The sequence below is a fragment of the Pezoporus flaviventris genome, unplaced genomic scaffold (genome assembly GCF_033815535.1).
Source record: "Pezoporus flaviventris isolate CSIRO_AGI_PZ_B2104156 unplaced genomic scaffold, CSIRO_AGI_Pfla_v1 ptg000116l, whole genome shotgun sequence".
NCBI classification, from domain to species: domain Eukaryota; kingdom Metazoa; phylum Chordata; class Aves; order Psittaciformes; family Psittacidae; genus Pezoporus; species Pezoporus flaviventris.
The window spans coordinates 752,109-776,287 of NW_026892664.1; the positions used below are offsets into that span (position 1 = coordinate 752,109).

The window sequence follows — 24,179 nt, forward strand, 5'->3', positions numbered from 1 at the left end:
GCTGGCCAGGGTCACATCCCTGTTTGGGTTATTTTCCCCTGGATTAAAGAGTGTTTTTCCCACTGGAGATGCCTCAGCTCAAGTGACCACAGGTGGAAAATCTCCATCCAGGACTCAGCCAAGCCTTCTCCTTCCTAAAAACCCATCAGCTCCAAATCCATTCCCAGAGGAGCTTGTTAACACAGTTGGATCAGGGACATCTCTCACCTTTGAGTGATGAGCTGCTAAAGAAATAGGGAAGTTTTGGGTGTGTGGGGAAGCCCTGTGGTGACTGTTTTCCCTGGTGGCATTGTGATTTTATAGCAACCAGGATATGGGGGGGGGGGGCTGCAATTTGTGCCAGGAACGACTTCTTGAATAGGAAATAAGGACTTTGGGTTGGGTTTCTTCATTACCTTCGATTTCCCTGTTGTTTCAGGGTGTTGGTGTGTTTCCATGTTTGCTTTGGGTTTCTTTAATCCCCATTGCCTCAAACCAAAGCGCAACTCTCCTGCAGCAAGCTCTACCGATAACATTCTTGCCTTTGTTTTTAACAAACTACTGTGGGTATAAATTAGAAAACTCCTTAGAGCTTGTCTTAAAGGCGTTGAGAAAGGCGGAACTTGAGGAAAACTGAAAGGGTGAAGTTCTACAGCTGCCTGAAAAGAGGCGGCAAAGCCCAATTTGACTGTGATTTAACTCAGCAGCCTGGTTCCAAACACAAACCCGATGAAGAATTTGCATTTCACTCACTTGACTCATGCACGATATCCCATTGCTCCACAACTGCATTAAAACATCAGTTCATCCATTTAGATCTTGGGTTTCCATCCGTCCTGGGAAAAGCTTTTCATAGGAGCTGCCTCCCCTACCCAGCCCATAAATCACTGAGACCCCAACTAAACTGAGGCAAGAAAAATCAGTATCGTGTGTGTTGGTGTTGACATTTAACACAAGAATATATTGTGTTATATATAAATATATAGGTTAGGATGCATTTAATATTGTGTTTTGATATATATACACACATACATACGTGTTTATGTGTATAATTTGCAAGTCATAGGAACAGAGACCTCCTAGATGTCCTTTCTGAGCAATAACTATGTCCTGCTGGTCATAGTCACATCAGTGACTAGTCATGGTCACATCAGGTTGCTCCTGGCCTCATTCAGGCAGCTTCTGAACATGTCCATGGGTGGAGGCTCCACAGCCTCTGGGACAAATCCTCATGTTACCCACATCCCTGGATCAGGGTTTTCAAAGCCTGACTATGATTCTTTCTGCAGTTCTCCACAGAGCATCCTTCATCTCTTTGTTCCTCAAGCTCTAGATGAGGGGATTGAGCATGGGGATCACCACTGTGTAGAAAACAGAGACCACTTTGTCAGTGTTCAGGGAGTAACTAGAGCTAGGGCGTAAATACATGAAGATGGTTGTTCCATACAACATGGTCACCACAATCAGGTGGGACATGGAGGTGGAAAAGGCTTTTTTCCTGCTCTCAGCATTACGGACCCTCAGGATGGCAAAGAAGATGAAGAGGTAGGAGACCAGAATGGCAGAGATGGTGCTGAGCTCAATGACACCAGCCAAGGAGAAGAGGATCATCTCATTGATGTACGTGCTGGCACAGGACAAAGCCAGGAGAGGAGGAACATCACAGAAGAAGTGGTTGATGACATTGGAGCTGCAGAAGGGCAGTCTGATGATGAAGGTCATCCGAATGATGGAGTTCAGGACACCCCCAATATAGCACCCAACCACCAGCCCCACACATAACCTCCGAGTCATAACAGAGGAGTAGAGCAGGGGGTTACAGAAGGCCATGTACCGGTCATAGGCCATGACAGCCAGCACAAAACACTCAGTTGTCACAAAGACGATGTAGAAGAAAGCTTGACCCATACAGCCAGCAAAGGAAATGGTCTTCTTCCCCAATAGGAAGTTGACCAAAGTCCTGGGGGCTACCACGGAGGAGAAGCAGATGTCAACAATGGAGAGGCTGCCCAGGAAGAAGTACATGGATGTGTGGAGCTGTGGGTGACCTCGGATGGCTACAATTATCCCTGCATTGTCCAGAAGGGTGATGGTGTAGATGAGCAGCAACAGCACAAAAAGGGCTGCCTTCGTCTCTGCTTGGTCACTGAGACCCTTGAGGATGAACTCTGCTGCTGAGGTGTGATTCTGCTCTGCCATTCAGGGCTTTTGTATCTGGCAAGGAAGGAAAAAAGTCTTGAAAATACAGGACAGTGGAAACCATGCCTTTATTTGAACTGGAATGGGATAACTTGACAATTAGCACCCTGTGCACCGATGGCATCCCCACTATCCATTTCCAGGGAGCTACAGTGGAATGGACTGCTCTGGCCATCTGCTCCAAGCTTGCCCTCTTACACAGCCCAAGGAAAGAGGAGGCCCCTTCTGAAGTGAGAGCATCCCAGCTTCCCCAAACACCTCTGAGCAGATCCATTTATATCACTCAATCCCATTGTGGTACCTACAGTTTGATGAGACCAATGGCTACAGCAGCAGAGAGGGATTGATGTGACACAGACCAAGCCATCAGCTCTGCCCTTGATCTCCCGTGATCAAGTTTCTCTGAAGACAGCACTGATTTTGGAAGCAGCTTCTGGCTATAACTCATATAAGACTAAAAGCACTGTAGCTTTCTTTGGGTGGTTTTGGAAAACTCATTGAGATGAAGGAAAAAGAGCCTTTAACTTGCTGGGAATTAAGGAAGGAGAAGGGAAGGGGTGCTGCATGACCCTAAAACTCATTCAGGACATGAAGAGTTTAATATTACAGTCTTGGAAACCTTGGGGAGGTGATGCCAGGAGACCATGAGCAAAATTTGGGTCTGAAGATGTTATTCCCTTAGTACTATTAAGAGAATATACGATTAGGAGGAATCAACACCATGATGAGACCATTGAGCTCTGCTAAACCAAACTCACTCAACTCCGGTTGTCTAAGTTAGGCACTAAGTTAAGCTGCTCACCCTCATGAAAAAAAAGTGTGAATTACAGGTTTCTGTCCCTGATAACATGAAGGTTCAGAATAAAACAACTAAATCTTTACAGGATTAAAGATGAGAATTAAAATCTTACCCCACCAGATGAGTGTCAGGACCGGAAGACTCAGCGAAGATCCATTCTCCATCAACAGAATATTTCTTTGTAGAAATATTCTTTACATTTTAAAGTGAGTATCACTATTTCAGGGCCAGTGGTTAGGTTCATCTGTCCTTGTGAGTTTTCTCGTCTCTTATTTTGCAAGGTTCCTTAAACATACCATAAGCACCATGATAAGCAGCAGTGGCTAAATGGGCTACAAGAAAGATGGAGAAGGGCTTTGGACAGGGGCCTGTAGGGACAGGCCAAGGAGAATGGCTTGAACCTGCCAGAGGGGAGACTGAGATGAGCTCTTAGGCAGAAGCTCTTCCCTGGGAAGGTGCTGAGGCACTGGCACAGGGTGCCCAGAGAAGCTGTGGCTGCCCCATCCCTGGCAGTGTTCAAGGTCAGGTTGGACACAGGGGATTGGAGGAAGCTGTTCTAGTGGAAGGTGTCCCTGCCCGTGGCAGGGGTTGGAGCTGGATGAGCTTTAAACTCCCTTCCAACCCAAAGCAGGCTGGGATTCTATAAGTACATCCCAGCAGGAATATTTCACCTCTTTAAAACCAACACAGAGGAGCAAATCTTTACCTGGCACAATTCTGAGCAGCCTCCCCAGTTGCTGCAGTGATTTCTACCAGAGCAGGGCTAACCTGGACCTTTCATGGTATGGTCTCACATACCTGTGGAAGGGGGTCACCTCTTACAGCTGTAAGTTCTCTTCCACATTAGATGACACTGGATATCTGCACAGCAAATCAAGGGGATTCTCTCTTGAAGGCATCCTCCTAGCTTCCAAACAAGAATGTCCCTCCTGAACCTCCAAGACCTTCCAGCCTATTTTCATCACCAGGTGAAGTTCTTCACTTGCACCAATGTGTTACTTTTATATCTCTCCCTGCAGGTCTTTGCAGGCAACAGACACAAACACTTGGGGAACAAGTATTTGTCACAGTTTTGGCTACAATTCAGGGCTCTAAGATACATGAACCTTGGTTATATATTGCTGGCCCCTGAATGAGAACCCATGAGTCACAACAGCCTAAACTGCTAATAAAGGCTTAGCTGTGCACACAGGCTGATGGAAAATCTCTTCTAATTGTTGTCACAAAGATCTCTAACCTGTTACAACATTCAGCAGCCTCCAGGGACAGGAAAAGCAGAGATCCAAACAAGCACAAAGTGTTCTTCACAAGTCCTTTTGAAGAATCAAGGGGCAGGTGAGAAGGTGCAACCAAAGGGCAGTCTATGTCAATTATCTTAAACACTTGCTGCAAGCCGCTTAGGTAATTACCTCTGAATGGATGCCTGGAGAAGACAGGTGGTATTATAGAAGATGAAGGCTGACCCAAACCTCCAATCACTAAATGAGCCTGAAAGGCTACTGTCCAATGTTAGGGAATCCACCACTTTCCTGGGGAGACTGTCACTGAGCTACTGATTTGTATCACTGAGAGCCTAGAGGACTGGCTGAGAGATGGACAAATGAGATGGGTTTGGGCTCACCTTGCTCCACATCAGCGTGACATACAGACCAACACATGAGCTATAGGTGTCCCAGGTTATCTTCAAGTCTGTGAACTCCAGTGGTGCCATTCAGTTGGCCAAAGGAATGGCTGAGAAATGCTGCAGGACTCACTGGAACCCATGAGCTTCTGGAGGAAAGCATCAATGTCACCAGCACAACCAGCAACAACCTGCACCAACAAACCCAAATATGGATGGAGAAGAGCAATGCAGACAGCTGTGTTGACCCCTGGTTGGGTTTAGCTTCTACAAATGGCAATGTTTTAACAGCAGGGTTTATATTTGAGGAGTTTCTGTGCCAACACTTTCACCAGCGATTCCTGTTTGTTCCCACTATATCACCAATCCTTCAGGCACAGCTCAAAACACGCTCCCTTTCCCTGAAAAGGTGAATAAAAACACATATTCCAGTTATTGCCAGAATAAACTTATTTTGCTTCTTACAACAGCATGACAAGGAGGAAAAACAACTTGTAGAAAGCAGGTAGACAGTCATCAGTTTATTAGGTATAAACCTTCAAAGTGTTTATCACTAAATTCCTCATCTTGTATCAGCTCTGTTGTGTCTAAGGATGTTTTGAGCCTATTAATTTTCCTCTTATAATGAAGGTGGTAATGGGGGTAATGGAAAGGGTGAGTTTCAAATAAAAAATACATTGAAGTTATACAGAACTGAAATCTGACATAAGGAGGTGCCATGACTCATAGGCTGGGTGCGCCTTATCCACCTGAAAATCAGATGTCCTGAAGTTAAATACGGCAGAATCATGATACGTGTTCTATATGCAACTGATATCTTCATTATATCATTATGAACCATCATTCACTTGAGCCATTTCCCATGATGATTTGGCAAGGTCTTTAGTTCCTTCTAAGGAGGGAGACTGAGATCAGATGTAATGTCTGCTTATTGAACTCCACTTTTGGCCAGTTAAATCCCACAACTAATGGTCTTGTGGATACAGAGAACTACATGCCTAGAGCAAAAAGAGAGAATAAAAGTAGAAATAAGAGTTTTATTGCAACTAATGCAGCATGGCTTTACTGTACATTAAGTTTGACTATATGTACTGAACAATCCCACTCAACAGTACATTTAGGAACCATCACTGTCCAATCCTTTACGCTGTATATTACCAAAATCTTTTGAAGTATTTCTTCACTATGAAAAGCACTTTGAAGGATTAAAGTGCAGCAGGGAAATTTTCAAATACCTTTGAACATTCTTTGATGGGTCGTTGATTGGTCTGTGATTAGGGAAGAAGATTCCAGGAAGTTCCTCTCAAACTTCCCTGTTTCCTGCAGCTTTAGGGAACTTTCCTTCCTCCTCTCTCCTCCAAGCTTCCTTGGTCTGCTCTGTGTGTTCTCCTGCATGCTCCCATCTGTCATGGGGTTTACCTGGAAGCACTGAAATTCACCTTAAGTCCATAGATCACATGGAGAAGTGGTCAATGACATTGGGGCCACAGAAGGACACCCTCAATGCAAAGCCTGTGAAGATGGCTGAACTAAAAAGCCCAACTGCATCGGACCCAGCTAAGAGGGAAACACAGACCTTCTTGGACATGAGGATGGGGTAAGGCAAGGGGTTGCAGATGCCAACATAGCGGTCATATGCCATCTCAGCCAGGAGGTAGCACTCTGTGATTGCAAAAGCAGCATAGAAATAGAGCTGTAGGAAGCAGCCAGCAAAAGAAATAGTCTTCCTTTCAGACAAGAGGTTCAGCAGCATTTTGGGTGTCACCGCGGAGGAGTAGCACAGATCCAAGAAGGACAAGTGGCTGAGGAAGAAGTACATGGGGCTCTGAAGCTGGGAATCGAGCCAGACTGCAGCAATGATGCCAGGGTTTCCTATCACAGTGGTGACATAGATGAGCAGGAAAAGCACAAAGAGGGTAACCTGGAAGTCGAGGCAATCTGTGAACCCCTTGAAAACAAACTCTGTCACCATAGTCCAGTTTTCCCAGGCCATCAGTGTCCAAGAGGCTCCCAGTTCCCAGGCAGCAGGGTGGTTTCCATGGGCTTGGTTATGATGGCTTAATCCCTTGCTTAACTATTAGTGGGGTTTAATCCTGTACTCTGTAGATAATGAAGACATTCTCTAATGAAAACCAACCAGGCACCTTGGCAGGATGCTTAGATGGTCCACAACCACCCTCTGTCGTGGTTTATACCAGTCAGGCAGCTTGTTCGCTCACTTCCCCCCACTTCTTTCCCTCCCCCTGCTCCCAGAGGGATGGAGAGGAGAATCGAAAAGAATGCAACTCCCACGGGTTGAGATAAGAACAGTTTAGTAACTAAGGTATAACACAAATCACTGCTGCTACCACCAATGATAATAATGACGAAGGAAATAACAAGGGAAGAGAATACAACACCTCACCACCAGCCAACCGATAACTCACCCCCCAGGCCCGACCAAGCACCGACCCATACCTCCTCCAACCCTGCAGTCTCCCAGCCCTTCCGGCTAACTCCCCGTTACATCCTGGGCATGACGTGCTGTGGTATGGAATAGCTCTTTGGTCAGTTTGGGTCAGGTGCCCTGTCTCTGCTTCCTCCCGGCTTCCCCTCCTCCCTGGCAGAGCATGAGGCTCACAAAGTCCTTGGCCAAACCAAAACATCGCTATCAGCTCTGCTCCCGAGCCGAAAGTCAAAACACTGCACTGCACCAGCTACCAAGAAGGAGAAACATGACTGCTACTGCTGAACCCAGGACACCTGCCCATGCAGGGAGTCACTGGCTACATCTACCACTCAGGCTCTTAAACCAAGCTTTGAATGTATCTTCTATCTTCACACACCGATTTCAAAGGAAGTCTGAAGCTAACAAAACAAGTTTTCCCTTGGACATCACCGTGGTCTTCACTATGTTTCCATCTGCCTGCAGTTTTCTCCACATTAAGGGAAGAGCAGCTCATGTTGACTGCTCTGATAATACAGAGTAAAGGAATATTAACTTTCATGCTGCTTTTCAGGTTGAAGATGTCCCAGAGACTCTTTTCATTACCCCAGGTAGCTCAGCATCTGCATTTGTTGCCCCTTAGTCTAAGTGCTCAGAAATAAAAGCAATATGTTGGTTTTCATTAAAAACAACTGATTAATAACAAGGTTAGTGGCTACTTTGGGGCTAAACTGCATCTCAATAACTGCTCTCATCTCATAAGAATAAATACATAGAAGAGACAGACGGGCATATGAATTTATCTTTCCTTCTCTTCCAGCTTCACTGGTGACTTGTTAAAAATGTGCTTTCCCCTTTAATTTCTATCATTCAAATTACATTTTAAGCAAACAGCAAATACTTCCAAGCAACTGATTTCATGTCAGATTAAGGTCAGGAAGTAAAACTTCTTTTTAGAAAGGATTTATAACATAACCATGTGTCTCAAACACAGACATTTGAGAGGAGTTTAAAACTAGTTCCACCACCATCCCCCAAAACAGTACCTGAGATGCCACTTCTGGTTTCCTGTTGAAGACCCAGCCTCTTTCAGGCTGAGCTATTATTGTGCTTACCTCTTGTTCCTTTCTCCAAGGAAATCATTCAAAGACAGAACCTGCACCTTGTCATTGCTGAGGGGAACTAGAAAGGCAACAATACAGACAAATAGAGCATATCCTATTGAAATTGTCTATGCTGATCTCTTAAATAGGATAAAATACATCCCCAAAAAGGATTGTGTCAGGAGAGGGGGTAAATACATATTAGACATTTCTTCTGTACATGTTTATATTTGTCCCAGTATAACCATTACCACTAAGCAAGGAGATGTTTGCAAAGAGCTTTTACTAAGACTGGAAACCCATTACCAAACCACAGTGTTACCCACCTACTCAAAAGCATTATTCTACAATTATATTTGGAAAATGGAGGTGATACTATTGACCGCAGAATAACACTCCAGTATAAAGTTCAATTGATCACTCTAATTCCCTCACTGAATAGACTATCTCCTATTGTGCCCATGCAGGGATATGGTCTGGATGGAGAGGGACTGCCAGAGCAGTGAACAGTGGCTGGGCTGTTGGGTGCAGAGGGTAATGGGTTCTACTCTGCAGGAACATGGGGAGTGCCACAGGGGTTTGTCTCCTTAATCTATCTAAATTGAACCGAAGGAGAACACCACTGTGTGCAGGGACCATCCCATGGTACCTGAGCAGGAAAAGTAGAGCAGGAACAGAGACCTAGGCCAAGTTGAGCCAAGATTCCAGAGCATCAAGCGAGTTGGAGACTATGAAGCCCGTCCAAAACCAAGCCAACACAGGTCAAGTCAATCTCCTGGTCAAGTTTAGGTCCAGCAATTGCTAGGGAAGTCCACAAGCAACCTCAGATCACCATCAATGGATTCCATAGATGGGCACAGCTAATGCTAAACTGGAAACCAGAATTTCTCAAGCATAGTGCAAAAACCTTGGTCTGAGCTTAAATAGAGATGAGGGGTAAATGGGTGGAGGGTAGGGATGAAGCCCCAGCTGAGGCTGCTCAGGTGAATAAAGGCCTATTAGCTCACCCTGGGACAATTCATCACTGCTTCAAATGCCTATTTCTCACCCTTCAATACAGTGGAAGCCCTAAAGCACCAGCTCAGGTGTTGGCCATCCAGGCACTACATGTGGATAATCCTATTGGGGCTGGAAAACTGGGCACGCAAGTGTGCACAGAGGGACAGCAGCAGCTCCAGAGAAGGAGTCACTTGTACTTCATGTTGTATTTAGGGGCCCTCTGCAAGATCAAGAATGTCTCTAAATCCCTCCTCATTCTGTTGCCAAGGTGAGACCAAAACCTTTGCATAGTCCACAAGTATGCCAGAAGCATCCTATGAGCTGCTCAGCACTGCTGCTGTGTAGCTGTGCTCTGGCTTGGGTCATCCACTCCATGTCTCTCAGATGCCCAAGTACCACAATGCCTTTCAGAGGTGATTTCACACCCTTTGCTTTTTGCTTCTCTTTGTTTTCCTCAGGTAAGTCACGAGCAGCCCTGAAGGCTTCCCCCCAGGAGAGCACATGCAACTGTATTTACAGCCTCAGCACCACAAGCTGGGCTCTTGGAGTCTGAAGAAGTTCACCTCTCTTCACATCGGGTGCTTAACAGAGCTGATGCCGGCACGTAGATGTTCTCTGCTGCTTTGGGGATTAACCCGTGGCTCCCATCACTCGGTGGCAGAAGGAAGTCACAGGAAGTACCATCAACACAAAGCAGAGCCTCACCTTCATTGAAGCAGTCGTGTTTCTTCTTCATGTCCTCAGGGCCTCTTTGGGAAAGCTGTGTCAGAAAACAGCCTTATCAATGTGGGTTCTTTTTATAATAAGAGGGAGCAATGTCTGATGCAGGTTGTGTTTCTTTTACAGAGGCTGCTAAAGCAAGATGCACTGATTTATTCAAGAGTTAAATGAGGATGAATCTTATTTTGTTATAAAGAAATGCAACATTGCAGATTGTCAGCAGAATATAGTCACTGACTAATAGAGACTGTAAAAAATCAGCACATTGTAACATCCACTCCTTTTTAATGCAAGCAACTTAATGCTCATAGGTTTAGGATGCTTCATTGTGCTGGAGCTCAGAGAGTTATAAATCATGTGAATTTTATCTGTTATGAATAAAGTCAAATAGTTTGATAAATGTGATTTGGTGACTGGAGTGATATCTAAAAGGCAAGTGAAAATGCGTGCAGTTCATTCACGCGTAAACTGGATTTCACTGGGACTGGGACTTTCTATCCCCCTGGATTACATGCGCTACTATGAGGTTTTCAGTTGTCTTCTGACCAAATTAACTCTGAAAACTGAAAAGTGAAAGTGAAGAAAGATCTGATTCTTTTCTTTAGTCTGAAAACACACGCGCTTGAATAAATCCATAGTTTTAGGAGTCCTAGCATTGAAAATACTATTTGTTCCTAGAATGCGGTCCCAGTTCAAGATACCTCAACTGTATAACATAAAATATATATAATTTGAGTTAGAAAATATAGTGGAATATACAGTAATGTAGCAGTTAAACCGGTCATTGTTTGAATTACAATATGGTCCAAAAGTGCCTAAATAAATCCATCATTTTAAGTGTTCCAGTATAGAAAACCAAAAATGTCATTTGTTGCTTCAGTGTGCTTCCTGTTACTTTATAAATACACTAAGTGAAGACCAAAAAACCATATGATTTTGGTTAAAAAGATAGCATAATATATGAATTCAACCAAAATGTGGCACTTAAAAATGTGATTGATTGGAGTCAAATATGGTCCAAAAATGAATCTCCACTTCTAAAAACTGTTATGTTTCTCTTCCTTTTGCCTCAGCAGGTAGCACCAGGTCATGGAAGGAAATCACACCCAGACTGAATTCATGCTGTTGGGAATTACAGACAGCCCTCTTGCGCAGACCCCTCTGTTTGTGTTGTTTCTGTTGATTTACATTGTCACTCTGGTGGGGAACTTTGGCATTATCATCTTGGTTCGGGTGTCTCCCAGCCTCCACACCCCCATGTACTTCTTCCTCACCCATTTTGCCTTCACTGACATCTGCTATTCCACAGTCATCTCCCCCAGGCTGCTGGCAGACCTGTTATCAGAGGACAAAACCATTTCTTTTACCGGCTGCATGATGCAGTTCCTCATGTTCGCTTTCTTTGCTGTTAGTGAGTGTCACCTCCTGGCCATGATGGCCTATGATCGGCACGTTGCTATCTGCCAGCCCCTGCTTTATGTGACCATCATCTCCAGCCGTGTCTGCTGGCAGCTGGTAGCATCATCCTACCTATTTGCCTTCCCCAGTGCCATCATCTTCACATGGTGCGTGTTTGGAGGTTCCTTCTGTGGTCCCAACCGCATTGACCACTTCTTCTGCGACGTCGTCCCTGTGCTAAAGCTCGTGTGCTCCGACATGCACAACAGCGAGAGGGTCATCTTTGCCTTCGTCACCATCAATGTGGTGGGCACAAGTGTGGTCATTTTGCTCTCCTACATCTCTATCCTCTGCACCATGCTGAGGATGTGCTCAGCACAGAGCACGGTCAGAGTCTTCCACACCTGTGCCTCCCATTGGACGGCTGTGTCCGTATACTTTGGGTCAGCATTCTTCATGTACCTACAACCTTCTTCTAGCCATGGAAGCCTGGATAAGGTGGCCTCCATCTTCTATGCCGTGGTCACCCCCATGCTCAACCCATTCATCTACAGGCTGAGGAACAAGGAGGTGAAGGGGGCTCTGGTGAAGTGTGGGGGAAGGCTTTTCAACGGCTGGCAACATAGAAGAGTTGTATCATCCCGGACATGAACATTTCATGTGATTTGAGAAAGCCTATGGGGCACTGAAACATTGGTATTTTCCTCTAATCCTCATGATTTTATGTAGTTTCTTCCACAGTTCATGCACAAAAGTCAATTACAGTATTTAATGAGAAATGAACCCCACAAATCACTTCTTTCTTTCTTGGAAGTAAACCAAGAGGAGAGGAACCTCAAACTTCATTTCACTTCGCAGTCACCAGCCTATATGAAGAAATTGCCCTGAATTATCCCAGGCCTCTTTTCCTCACAGGAAACACCAATCAGCTTTACTCAGTCATAACTTCTGTCACTGGTAAAGATGTCTTTTTCTTGCAAGATTCTGGACCTTGTTCCTCAGCTGTTAGAAATTTCCTCCCTCTTACCTGTGAGTTCTTTATTAAAGCTGCTGGGGTGGGAGGGAAGAGGAAGTGTAGTTTTACATTTGTTTGCTGAAAAAGAGTCAGAGAAAAGGTTTCAAAAGATTCATTGCATTTGTTTGTGCCATTCAAAGAGAAGAAGCTGGTGGGAATCAAGGTCTCAAGCTCCAGCTTTGAATATCAGGGGGAATCCCTCCCCAGGCTTCAGCTTTGAATGTCAGGGGGAATCCCTCCCCAGGCTTCAGCTTCACAAGAGATTTCGCTTCAAAGAAGGGAATTGTAAGCAATGGAATTCATAACTGAGAATGATGAACTGTGCTGAGACCACCCAGTGGTAAGGAGTATTTGGGCACATCAAAGACTCATCCCATTCATTTTAAGGGGTGTTTTGCATTCATCTTATGTCCTGTTTACTTAAATGGTGAGATAAATGGAAATAAGCTGGAAATAAGCACCCACATCCTATGTCCATGGCCAGCTCATGCTAAAGCACACCAGGGAGAACTAAATTGTCTATGTCACTTACAAATTAAGCCTGTTGATGGTGAGTTAGATCCAGGACAAAAGGGTCTTCTACTTGTGGTCAGTGAAGGAGCCAGGATCAATGCAATTAAATGCTGAAGAGCAAGGAAGATCAGAGGCCTTTGAAATTGGAGAGCTTCCTTAAAAACCTTCACCGCGCCTTGTTTTCTCCCTTCTAGTTTGTCAAATATATGCAGTATATAGCTTAAAGGACAAACAGGAAGGGGAAAAAATGATACATAATGACATACAGTAGATACATCAGATTGTCTGCGGTATTGTAGCACAAGCCAGTTGTAGAAACAAAGCAAGACTTGCAAATCATTGCAAACCAAGTCTGTAAGCAGAAGAAATAAGGTGGGGAAACGAAAGTCCTTGGTGTCAAATGAAGCCCTGAAGTCTTCTGGGACAAAATCAGCAGATAAACATCATGCCAAAGCCACTGCCAAAACAAAGTGTTGCCAATCAAACGAACACTAAAAACCTAATATTATACTTGGTAAAGGAGATTGCGCAAAGGATCAGAAAATAACACTTGAATGTAATATTCAATTTCTTACTCTAATTTCCCTCACTGATTGGACTATCTCCTAATTTGCCCATGCAGGGATATGGTCTGGATGGAGAGGGAATGCCAGAGGAGTGAGCACTGGTTGGGCTGTTGGGGGCAGAGGGTAATGGGTTCTATTCTGCAGGAACATGGGGAGTGCCACATGGGTTTGTCTCCTTAATCTATCTAAACCGAACTGAAGAAGAACACCATTGTGTGCAGGGACCATCCCACAGTACCTGAGCAAGAGAAGCAGAGCAGAAACAGAGAGCCAGGTCAAGTTCAGCCAACATTCCAGAGCATCAAGCGAGTTGGGGATTATGAGGAGGTCCAAGACTAAGCCAAACCAAGCCAACACAGATCAAGTCAATCCCTGAATCGGGGTCAGGTTCAGCCATCACTAGGAAGGCACATGAGCAAGCTTTGGTCACCATCAAAGGATTCCACAGGAGCCTGGATAAGGTGGCCTCCATCTTCTACGCCGTAGTCACCCCCATGCTCAACCCATTTATCTACAGCCTGAGGAACAAGGAGGTGAAGGGGGCTCTGGTGGAGTGAGGGAGAAGGCTTTTCAGCCACTTACAACACAAAAGAGTTGTATCATCCAGGACATGAAGATTTCATGTCAAGTGAGAAAGCCTATAAGACACTAAAACATTGGGATATTCCACTAACCCTCCTGATTTTATGTAGGTTCTACCACAGTTCCTGAACAAAAGTCAGTGACAGTATTGCATGAGAAATGGACCCAGCCTTCACATCTTCCCTGGAAGAAATCAAGAGGAGAAGGAACCTCAAACTCCAATTTACTTTGCAGTCACCAGCCTATATGAAGAAACTGCCCAGAATTATCCCAGGCCTCTTTTCCTCACAGGAAACACCAATCAGCTTTATTCAGTTATAACTTTTGTCATTGATTGTCGTGGTTTATACCCTAGCCAGACAGCTTGTTCACTCACTCCCAGTGAGTGGTGCTGGGCTGAGAGCAAGCGAGGCCCCACCCCACCCCAGGGCTCTCCCCTTCCCCGCTCCTGGAGGGATGGGGAGGAGGATTGAAAGAGTGCAACTCCCATGGGGAGATAAGAGCAGTCCAGCAATCAATGTACAACACAAATCACCACCGCTACTACCAACGACAACAATGATAAGAGAAAATAACAAGGGAAGAGAATACAATAACACCGCCCAAGAAATGAGTCCCACCCGGAAGCCCGTGTCCTTCCGGGTAACTCCCAGTTACCCCCCACCCCGGGCATGACGTGCTGTGGTATGGAATACCTCCCCGGCTAGCCCGGGTCAGGCGCCCCGTCTCTGCTTCCTCACAGCTTCCCCTCCTCCCTGGCAGAGCATGAGCCTCACAAAGTCCTTGGTCAGGGTAAACATCACTTAGCAACAACCGAAAACATGGGCTTCACCAACACTGTTCCCAGGCTGGAAGTCAAAACACAGCACTGCACAAGCTACCACGAAGGAGAAAAATGACTGCTACTGCTAAACCCAGGACACTGATAAAGATGAATTTTTTTTTTTTTTTTTTTGCAAGATTCTGGACCTTGTCCCTCAGCTCCAATAAAATTCCTCACTCTTACCTGTGAGCAGTTTAGTAAAGCTGCTGGGGTGGGAGGAAGAGGAAGTGTATTTTTACATTTGCTTGCTCAAAAAGAGTCAGAAAAAAGGTTTCAAAAGATTCATTGCATTTGTTTGTGCCTTTCAAAGAGAAGAAGCTGGTGGGAATCAAGGTCTCAAGCTCCAGCTTTGAATATTAGGGGGAATCCCTCCCCAGGCTGCAGCTTCGCAAGAGATTTCACTTCAAAGAAGGGAATTGTAAGCAATGGAATTCATAACTGAGAATGATGAACTGTGCTGAGACCACCCAGTGGTAAGGAGTATTTGGGCACATCAAGGGCTCATCAGATTCAGAATTAAGGGGTGTTGTACATTTCTTAAGTCCTATTTACTTAATGCTCCCCCTGCTTCCAGAGGGACGGAGAGGAGAATTGAAAAGAATGCAACTCCCACGGGTTGAGATAAGAACAGTTTAGTAACTAAGGTATAACACAAATCACTACTGCTACCACCAGTGATAATAATGATAAAGGAAATAACAAGGGAGAGAATACAACACCTCAGCACCAGCCGACCGATAACTCGCCCCCCCTCAGCCCAACCAAGCTCCGACCGTTACCTCCTCCAACCCCTGCAGTCTCCCAGCCCTTCCGGCTAACTCCCAGTTACATCCTGGGCATGACGTGCTGTGGTATGGAATACCTCTTTGGTCAGTTTGGGTCAGGTGTCCTGGCTCTGCTTCCTCCCGGCTTCCCCTCCTCCCTGGCAGAGCATGAGGCTCACAAAGTCCTTGGCCAAACCAAAACATCGCTATCAGTTCTGTTCCCAGGCCGAAAGTCAAAACACAGCACTGCACCAGCTACCAAGAAGAAGAAACATGACTGCTACTGCTGAACCCAGGACACATCTCTATCTTGAGAAAAAACTGATTTTCTCACCTCCTGGCTTGCTTTATAAATCAGAGCTTCAGAGAAGTAAATTCTCCACCTCTCCTTTTTAGCTCTGTTCAGTTCTACAGGGTGTTTGGTGTCAATGTTTGGCTGCATCAACCAGAGACTCCTGTCTTTACCAGTTATTACTTTCTATCTTAGATGGTTGGGATACGATGCCAGCAGCCTCACTGGGCACATCACCCATGGCAATCTTGTTTTCTCTCCCCTTCAGATGTAACTGAAGAATTTCTTTAGTGATTTCACAAGTTAAACATCTGGAGCTGTTAATTCCTCAACCTTTGAGATGGCTTGTCTTCTGGGAGACAGACTAGAACAAGATCAGAAACTGCTCTGAAGTTACTGAGAAAGAGCATTTCTTAGAGATGGCACCTCATCATCTTCAAAGCAAAGAAACATTGAAGCTGGAAAGATTAAAGAGTCTTTACTAAGACTTGAAACCCATTTCCAAACAAAAGTGCTGCTCATCTACTAAAGACCATAATTCTAATATATTTTGAAATGGAGGAGATACTAATGACCAGAGAATAACATTGAATAGAATGTTCAGTTGCTTACTCATTTGCCTCACTGAGAAGACTATCTCTTAATTTGCCCATGCAGGGACAAGGTCTGAATGGAGAGTGACCGCCGGAGCAGTGAGCACTGGCAGGGCTGTAGGGTGCAGCCAGAGAAAGGTTCTAATTTGCAGAAACCTGGCCAGTACTACAGAGGTTTATCTCTTTAATCTCTTCAAACAGAGCCAGAGGGGAACACCATGGTGTGCAGGGACCATCCCGCAGTACCTGAGCAAGAGCAGTAAGGTGGAAAGGAGACCTGGGCCATGTTCAGCCAAGACTCCAAATCATCAGGCAAGTTCATAGAATCATAGAATCATAGAATAGTTATGGTTGGAAAGGACTTTAAGATCATCTAGTTCCAATCCCCCTGCCATGGGCAGGGACACCTTACACTACACCGTATCCCCCAAGGCTTCATTCATACTGGCCTTGAACACTGCCAGGGATGGAGCATTCACAACCTCCCTGAGCAACCTATTCCAGGGCCTCACCACCCTAACATGAAAGAATTTCTTCCTTATATCCAATCTAAACTTACCCTGTTTAAGTTTTATCCCGTTACCCCTTCGTCCTATCAATACAGTCCCGAATGAAGAGTCCCTCCCCAGCATCCCTATAGGCCCCCTTCAGATACTGGAAGCTGCTCTGAGGTCTCCACGCAGCTTCTCTTCTCCAGGCTGAACAGCCCCAGCTTTCTCAGCCTATCTTCATACAGGAGGTGCTCCAGTCCCTGATCATCCTCGTGGCCTCCTCTGGACTTGTTCCAACAGTTCCATGTCCTTTTTATGTTGAGGACACCAGAACTGCACACAATGCTCCAGGTGAGGTCTCACAAGAGCAGAGGGGCAGGATCACCTCCTTCGACCTGCTGGTCACGCTCCTTTTAATGCAGCCCAGGATATGGTTGGTTTCTGGTCTGTGAGCACACACTGAAGCCGGCTCATGTTCATTTTCTCATCTACCAACACCCCCAAGTCCTTCTCCTCAGGGCTGCTCTGAATCTCTTCTCTGCCCAACCTGTAGCTGTGCCTGGGATTGCTCCGACCCAGCTGTAGGACCTTGCACTTGGCATGGTTAAACTTCATGAGGTTGCCATCAGCCCACCTCGCAAGCGTGTCGAGGTCCCTCTGGATGGCATTCCTTCCCTCCAGGGTATCAACCGAACCACACAGCTTGGTGTCATCAGCAAACTTGCTGAGGGCGCACTCAATCCCACTGTCCATGTCAGCAACAAAGATGTTGAACAAGACCGGTCCCAGCACCAATCCCTGAGGGACACTACTCGTTACTGGTCTCCAGCCGGACATTGAGCCATTGACCACAACGCTTTGCATGCGGCCATAAAGCCAGTTCTTTATCCACCGAGTGGTCCATCCATCAAATTGATGTCTCTCCAATTTAGAGACAAGGATGTTGTGTGGGACAGTGTCGAACTCTTTACACAAGTCCAGGTAGATGCCATCAACTGCTCTACCCCTGTCCATCAGTTCTGTAGCCCCATCATAGAAGGCCACCACACTGGTCAGGCAGGATTTCCCCTCAGTGAAGCCATGCTGGCTGTCACCAAGCACCTTGTTGATTTTCATGTCCCTTAGCATGCTTTCCAGGAGAATCTGCTCCAAGATTTTGCCAGGCACAGAGGTGAGACTGACTGGTCTGTAATTCTCCGGGTCATCCATTTTCCCCTTCTTGAAAATGGGGGTTATATTTCCCTTTTTCCAGTCATGGGAACTTCACTTGACTTCCATGATTTCTCAAATATGATGGCCAGTGGCTTCGCAACTTCATTCACCAGCTCCTTCAGGACCCGCGGATGGATCTCATCAGGACCCATGGACTTGTGCACGTTCAGATTTTTAAGATGGTCTCGAACCAGTTCCTCTCCTACAGTGGGCGCAAGGTCTTCATTCTCACAGTCCCTGCATCTGCCTTCCAAGACTTGGGTGGTGTGGTCAGACCCTTTGCCAGTGAAGAGTGAAGCAAAGAAGTCATTGGGAACCTCAGCCTTCTCCAAATCCTGTGTAGCCAGTTCTCCTGAGAGCTTTCTGAGGGGACCTACGTTTACCCTAGTCTGTTTTTTATTTGCTATGTACCTGTAGAATCCCTTCCTGTTATCCTTAACATCCTTAGCCAAGTTGAATTCTAACTGGGCCTTAGCTTTCCTAACCTGGTCCCTAGATCCCCGGTCAACATCCCTGTATTGTTCCCAGGATGCCTGTCTTTGCTTCCACCTTTTAGAAGCCTCTTTTTTCGTTTGAATTTTCCTCAGGAGCTCCTTATCCATCCAAGGAGGTCTCCTGGCCCTCCTGCTGCACTTCCTTCTAGTTGGGATGCAACACTCCTGAGCTTGCAGCAGGTGATCCTTGAATATCAACCAACAGTCTTGGGCCCCTCTGCCCTCTAGGGCTGGATCCCATGGAACCTTCCTAAGCAGGTTCCTGAAGAGGCCAAAGTCTGCTCTTTTGAAGTCCAGGGCAGTGAGCTTGCTGCACGGTCTCCTCACAGTCCTGAGGATCTCAAATTTTACCATCTCGTCATCGCTGCATCCAAGGCTGCCCTGGAGCATCACATTTCCTACGAGCCCTTCCCTGTTGGTGAGCACACGGTCAAGCACGGCACCTCTCCTTGTCGGTTCCTCTATTTCTTGGAGAAGGAAGTTGTCTTCTACACAATCGAGGAACCTCCTGGAGTGCTTGTGCCAGGCCATACCCTCCTTCCAACAGATGTCAGGGTGGTTGAAGTCACCCATGAGGACAAGGGCCTGTGAGCGTGAGGCTGTTCCTATCTGTCTATAGAGTGCTTCATCCGCAGGTTCTCCTTAATCAGGCAGTCTGTAACAGGTCCCCACAGTAATGTCTCCCATCACTTTTCTCCCTTTAACCCTGACCCACAAACTCTCTGTTGGCTGCTCACCTGTCCCCAGGCAGTTCCATACTCTCCAGCCATCACAAAGCTGTGGCGGTCGCTGTGGAGATGCCCATTGTGACGGGGCCCCCACGGTGAGCGTGGGCTTTTTAAGTTGCCAGAGCCCTGCAGTAACCAGTGTGGAGGAGACCCCTCCCTCGGGAGGCTGCATCTCCCGGGGCTGCCCTGCGCATCCAGGTCCGTGTTCTTTGACTTTGCAATCCTGTTTTAGTGTTGGCCTCAAACACACTGTGGGTGCGTGCTGGGAAGGGAGGAGAAGCTGTCAGGAGCTGTGCTGGTGCCATCCCAGCTGTAGGAGCAGGGGATGGATGGGTGAGGAGGAGGCACTGGGTTTGTTCATGTGCTTGGAGCTCAGTTCTGCCTGCAGAGGTGCTGGGGGCAAAGCAGGAACCTTCTGTGTGCAGGAGCTGCTGGTGTCAGAGGTGCTGAGAAGGTGTCAGGGCAGGAGCAGCCCCTGGGCACTGCAGCTGCTGGTGCTGTCACTGGGAGCTGAGCACAAGGGGACTTTCCTGGCTCCGGCAAGGATCGCGGAAGCTCACCAGGCATTGCAGAAGGCGGCAGGGCCCTGGCAGGTTCTTGTGATCCCTGTGCCGGGCATTCCAGAAGGCACAGAAATTTCTAAACTTAAACATATGAAAACAAACACTTGACAAGAACTTTTATCAGTTGCTCTTTGCAATCTTCCTGCACTCAGAAACCTCCAATGTGCTGTGCAATCCAAAAGACAAAACCCAAAGGTTCTAATGAGCCCCATGGTGTATTTGGGCTGAGTCCATGAACATCAGGTGCTGAGGAAACCTCTCAGGAAGTCCAATTCAGAAACAAAGCCCCAAGTGCCTTCAGCATTAATGGGCCCCACTGAGGGCTGTTACTGGCAAAGCCTCCCCAGGGACTCCTTAAAGCAAAAAACTGGAGGCTGTGATTACAGGGAGACAAAGGCAAAATGCAGGTGTCTGATGGTGAGAAAGCCAAGCCCTGACTGCAGCCCTTAGGGAAGAGCCTGAAATCCTGAGAAGGAAAGGTCTCCTTACAGGTCCTGATGAAAGAGGCAAATACCATAGCCCAGGGCACAGAGGCCTTTTGTTCTTTTGTGCCTTCCAGCCATGCCAGAATCCTCAGCCATCTCTGCTGCAGGCTGTCCTTCACCGGCCCATGCCTGCACCTCTTTCCCTTCAGGCTGTTGACCCCCATCTTGCTTTCCCACCTAGCTCTCACCTGGCATTTCTGTACCTTCAGTCCCATCTCTGCACCCATCCCTGTCTGTTCCTTGAAACACAAAGCCATGGGCTGAGCCAGACTTCCTCTGGGAGACCTCCTGCCCCACAAGTCCACCTCTTGAGAGACATTTCTCTTCCCTAACTTCGAATCTGATCCTTCTAGGCTGCACTTTGCAGAGGTTTCCTTCTCTTCCTGCCTGCAAGAAAACCTCCATCATCTCTGCAGCCACATTTCACATAGTTGTAGGCTGCTAGTATAGTGTCAATTCAAGAGATGCATTGAATATCCCTCAGCAAGCTGATCTAAAGGAGGCTTCTAGAGGAATGGGTGATGCCATCGGTATAGAGAACTAAGCACCATGGGAGAGCAGTGGGAAAAGGCAATGGTCTGGATTGAGAACTTCTTGGCAAGAGCCAAAAGGAAAGGTGGTGTCCTTGGGTGCAAGGTACCCCATGCTCTGGGGACAGGGCACCTCATCTGGGACAGCTTCCTGCCTGTAGCACCCTCTCTGCTGCACAAACCCCACTCTCTGCCTGCACTCACAAGTGTCTCACAGAAGCTTTGCACCTCCCCTGCAGCAGCGACACCTCACTGCAGGAGGTTCCTGCATTCCCCAGGCTCAGGGATGGATCCTGCATTCCAAGCAAGTTTGGGTAGTGCAGGAGAGGGAGGCAGGAAGGTGGGCTCATGGGGCATGATGAGCAGCGTTCAGGTACCCCCAGTAGTGGGCACCAGCTGCTCTCCATTGCTGGGCTCCATCATGCTTGTAAGGATTTGTTAAAGCCCTGAACCACCACCTTGCTTCTTGCTGACTTCCCTCCACCCTCTCTCACCTCCCTACACACTGCTCATTGCCACCAGTAACTAACTGAAGAGTTAAGAAGCTCTCAAGGCTTTCCTCAGGGGCTGACCATGTTTCTCCATTCACCATTGATGGATCCATTGATTGCCAGGTGTGAGGTTCCTGCAGAGGCAGAGATGGCCTGGGCAGAGCCCTGCTGCCAGGAGGGGTGTGCAGGGCAGAGCTGAGCACACAGCCCATGGCATGGGCTCTGGGAGCACTGAGAGGGAGCAGAGGTGGGCACAGAGCAGCAGCTCCTGGCAGGGACAGCTCCAGGCAGCAGAGACATGGGCAGGGAGTGGGGGGACCTGATGCAGCACTTGTCTGAGCCTATGGGAACAAGGCTTCCTTCTGTCCTGCCTGAACCTCTCCTCTGTCACTGTCCCCCACTGCCTTTTGTCCTCCCACCAGGCACCATGGTGAGGATCCTGGCTCTGTATTCTCCATGTCCTCCTTGCCGCTACAGGCAGCCAGTCCCCATCAGCCTTCCCTTCACAAGATCTCAGGTTCCCATCAGCCTCCCCTTCTCCAGGATGGACAAGCCCAGCTTCCCCAGCCTCTCCCCACAGGCACCGTGCTCCAGTATCTCCTGACCTGAGGGCTCATTACTAAATGCACTCCTGCTTGCCAATAGCGTTCCTGAGTTGGGAATGTGAAACCTGGATGGAGGATTCCAGATCATCCCTTCCCTTGCTCTGCCGTGCTCCTGCTCATACGGCCCCCGATGCTGCTGTCCTCCCTTGCTGCCTCCTGTCCAGCTCCTGCCCACCCAGACCTTTCCCATGGGCTGTTCTCAGCCAGGCAGCCCCAGCCTGGGCCATTGCAGGGGAGCTCCCTGCAGGGACCCCTGTGTCCCGTGCTCCCCTGCCCACGACACCCTGAGAGCTCTGCACCCCCCCCCATGCCATCCCATCTCCCTACACCAGCACAACAGCCCCGGGCCCTTGGGCTCCCCAAGAGCTCTTCCTGCTGCAGGCAGAGAGCAGCCATCCCAGAGCTGGAGCAGACAGAAAGCTGCTTTCATTCCCCTTCATTCCTGACATGTGAGGACGTATCACAGAGAAGAAGTTGCTGCAGGATCATTTATTTCCCTTAAATACAATCAGAGACCAGAGTGACACAAAGTCTGTGGGTCACACACCACGAGTGGCAAATTAATTAGGAGATGAAAACTGACATTTCGATGAAGACAACATCATCACAAATTGAAATAGGAAAACAAATGTAAAGCAGGAAAGACAGGCATGGCCTGTCATGACCTACACTGGAAACCCTTTCCAGGATAAAACAAGCAGCGTATATCTGCTGAAACATATCTGGTCACCAGCTTCCTCACAGCATCCTTCAGCTCCTGGTTCCTCAGGCTGTAGATGAGGGGGTTCACTGCTGGAGGCACCACCGAGTACAGCACTGACACCACCAGATCCAGGGATGGGGAGGAGATGGAGGGGGGCTTCAAGTAGGCAAAGACAGCAGTGTTGACAAAGAGGGAGAGAACGGCCAGGTGAGGGAGGCACGTGGAAAAGGCTTTATGGCGTCCCTGCTCAGAGGGCATCCTCAGCACGGCCCTGAAGATCTGCACATAGGACCCCACAATGAACAGAAAACACCCACATGATAAACACACACCAACCACAAGAAGCCCAACTTCCCTGAGGTAGGAGCGTGAGCAGGAGAGCTTGAGGATCTGGGGGATTTCACAGAAGAACTGCTCCACAGCATTGCCTCGGCACAGGGGCAGTGAAAATGTATTGGCCGTGTGCAGCAGAGCACTGAGAAACCCAGTGCCCCAGGCAGCTGCTGCCATGTGGACACAAGCTCTGCTGCCCAGGAGGGTCCCATAGTGCAGGGGCTTGCAGATGGCCACGTAGCGGTCGTAGGACATGACAGTGAGGAGAGAATACTCTGCTGAGATGAAAAAGGCAAAGAAAAAGAGCTGTGCAGCACAGCCTGTGTAGGAGATGGCCCTGGTGCCCCAGAGGGAATTGGCCATGGATTTGGGGACAGTGGTGGAGATGCAGCCCAGGTCCAGCAGGGAGAGGTTGAGGAGGAAGAAGTACCTGGGGGTGTGGAGGCGCTGGTCGCAGGCTGTGCTGGTGATGATGAGGCCGTTGCCCAGGAGCGCAGCCAGGGAGATGCCCAGGAAGAGCCAGAAGTGGCAGAGCTGCAGCTCCCGCGTGTGTGCGAATGGCAGGAGGAGGAAGTGGGTGATGGAGCTGCCGTTGGACATCTGCTGCCTCTGGGCATGGGGCAGTGTCCGCGGAGAAAAAGGCAGTGACAGGTCAGGACAGGAGGGATGTCAGATACAGAAGTTCAGTTTACACATTCACAACTGAGCACATTTTAGCAGGAGAGGAGAGGTTCAGCGTCGTCGCCAGTCATGTCATTACACTGCTGAGGCTTCTTCCTAGGTACAATCAGAAGAGCATTGCATCAGTCCAAAAGTCTCAGTTCTTTGCAGAACCAAGAGAGCTGCAGTGTCCATCAGTCCTCTCCCACTTGCCCTGTGCTCAAACTTGCACTGCCTGTAAGGTGCCTTCACACAAATTGATCTTAAGAACACCCACAAACATCTGTCCCGTGCTGAGAGCAGGGGAGAACGGTTTCAAAGGACAGTCCACAGAGCTCTCACACTGAGAAGCAAAGGGCTGTGGGCAGCAGAGCACGGCCAGCAGCCACCTCCAGTGCCAGACCCCAAGTGAGCTGCCTGAACGCACCCTCCCCGGGGCTGGGCTGCACTTTGCCCCCACTCCCTGCCCATCCATATCTCTGCTGCCTGGAGC

The 24,179-nt window shown here is 47.8% G+C and overlaps 3 protein-coding genes across 3 annotated transcripts; 1 reads left to right on the plus strand and 2 right to left on the minus strand.

Annotated features, from left to right (window-relative positions):
* Nucleotides 1-1,308: 1,308 nt before the first annotated feature.
* On the minus strand, nt 1,309-2,181 carry LOC133282138 (olfactory receptor 5J3-like). The gene has a single exon (XM_061478215.1). The coding sequence runs from the start codon at nt 2,176-2,178 to the stop codon at nt 1,309-1,311; it is 870 nt and encodes a 289-aa protein (XP_061334199.1). The 5' UTR covers nt 2,179-2,181.
* An 8,525-nt stretch (nt 2,182-10,706) lies between these two features.
* LOC133282187 (olfactory receptor 5AP2-like) lies at nt 10,707-11,894 on the plus strand. The gene is made up of 2 exons (XM_061478255.1): nt 10,707-10,715; nt 10,932-11,894. The coding sequence occupies exons 1-2, from the start codon at nt 10,707-10,709 to the stop codon at nt 11,892-11,894; spliced, it is 972 nt and encodes a 323-aa protein (XP_061334239.1).
* Nucleotides 11,895-22,648: 10,754 nt separating this feature from the next.
* LOC133282188 (olfactory receptor 14J1-like) lies at nt 22,649-23,643 on the minus strand. The gene has a single exon (XM_061478256.1). The coding sequence runs from the start codon at nt 23,624-23,626 to the stop codon at nt 22,649-22,651; it is 978 nt and encodes a 325-aa protein (XP_061334240.1). The 5' UTR covers nt 23,627-23,643.
* Nucleotides 23,644-24,179: the final 536 nt, after the last annotated feature.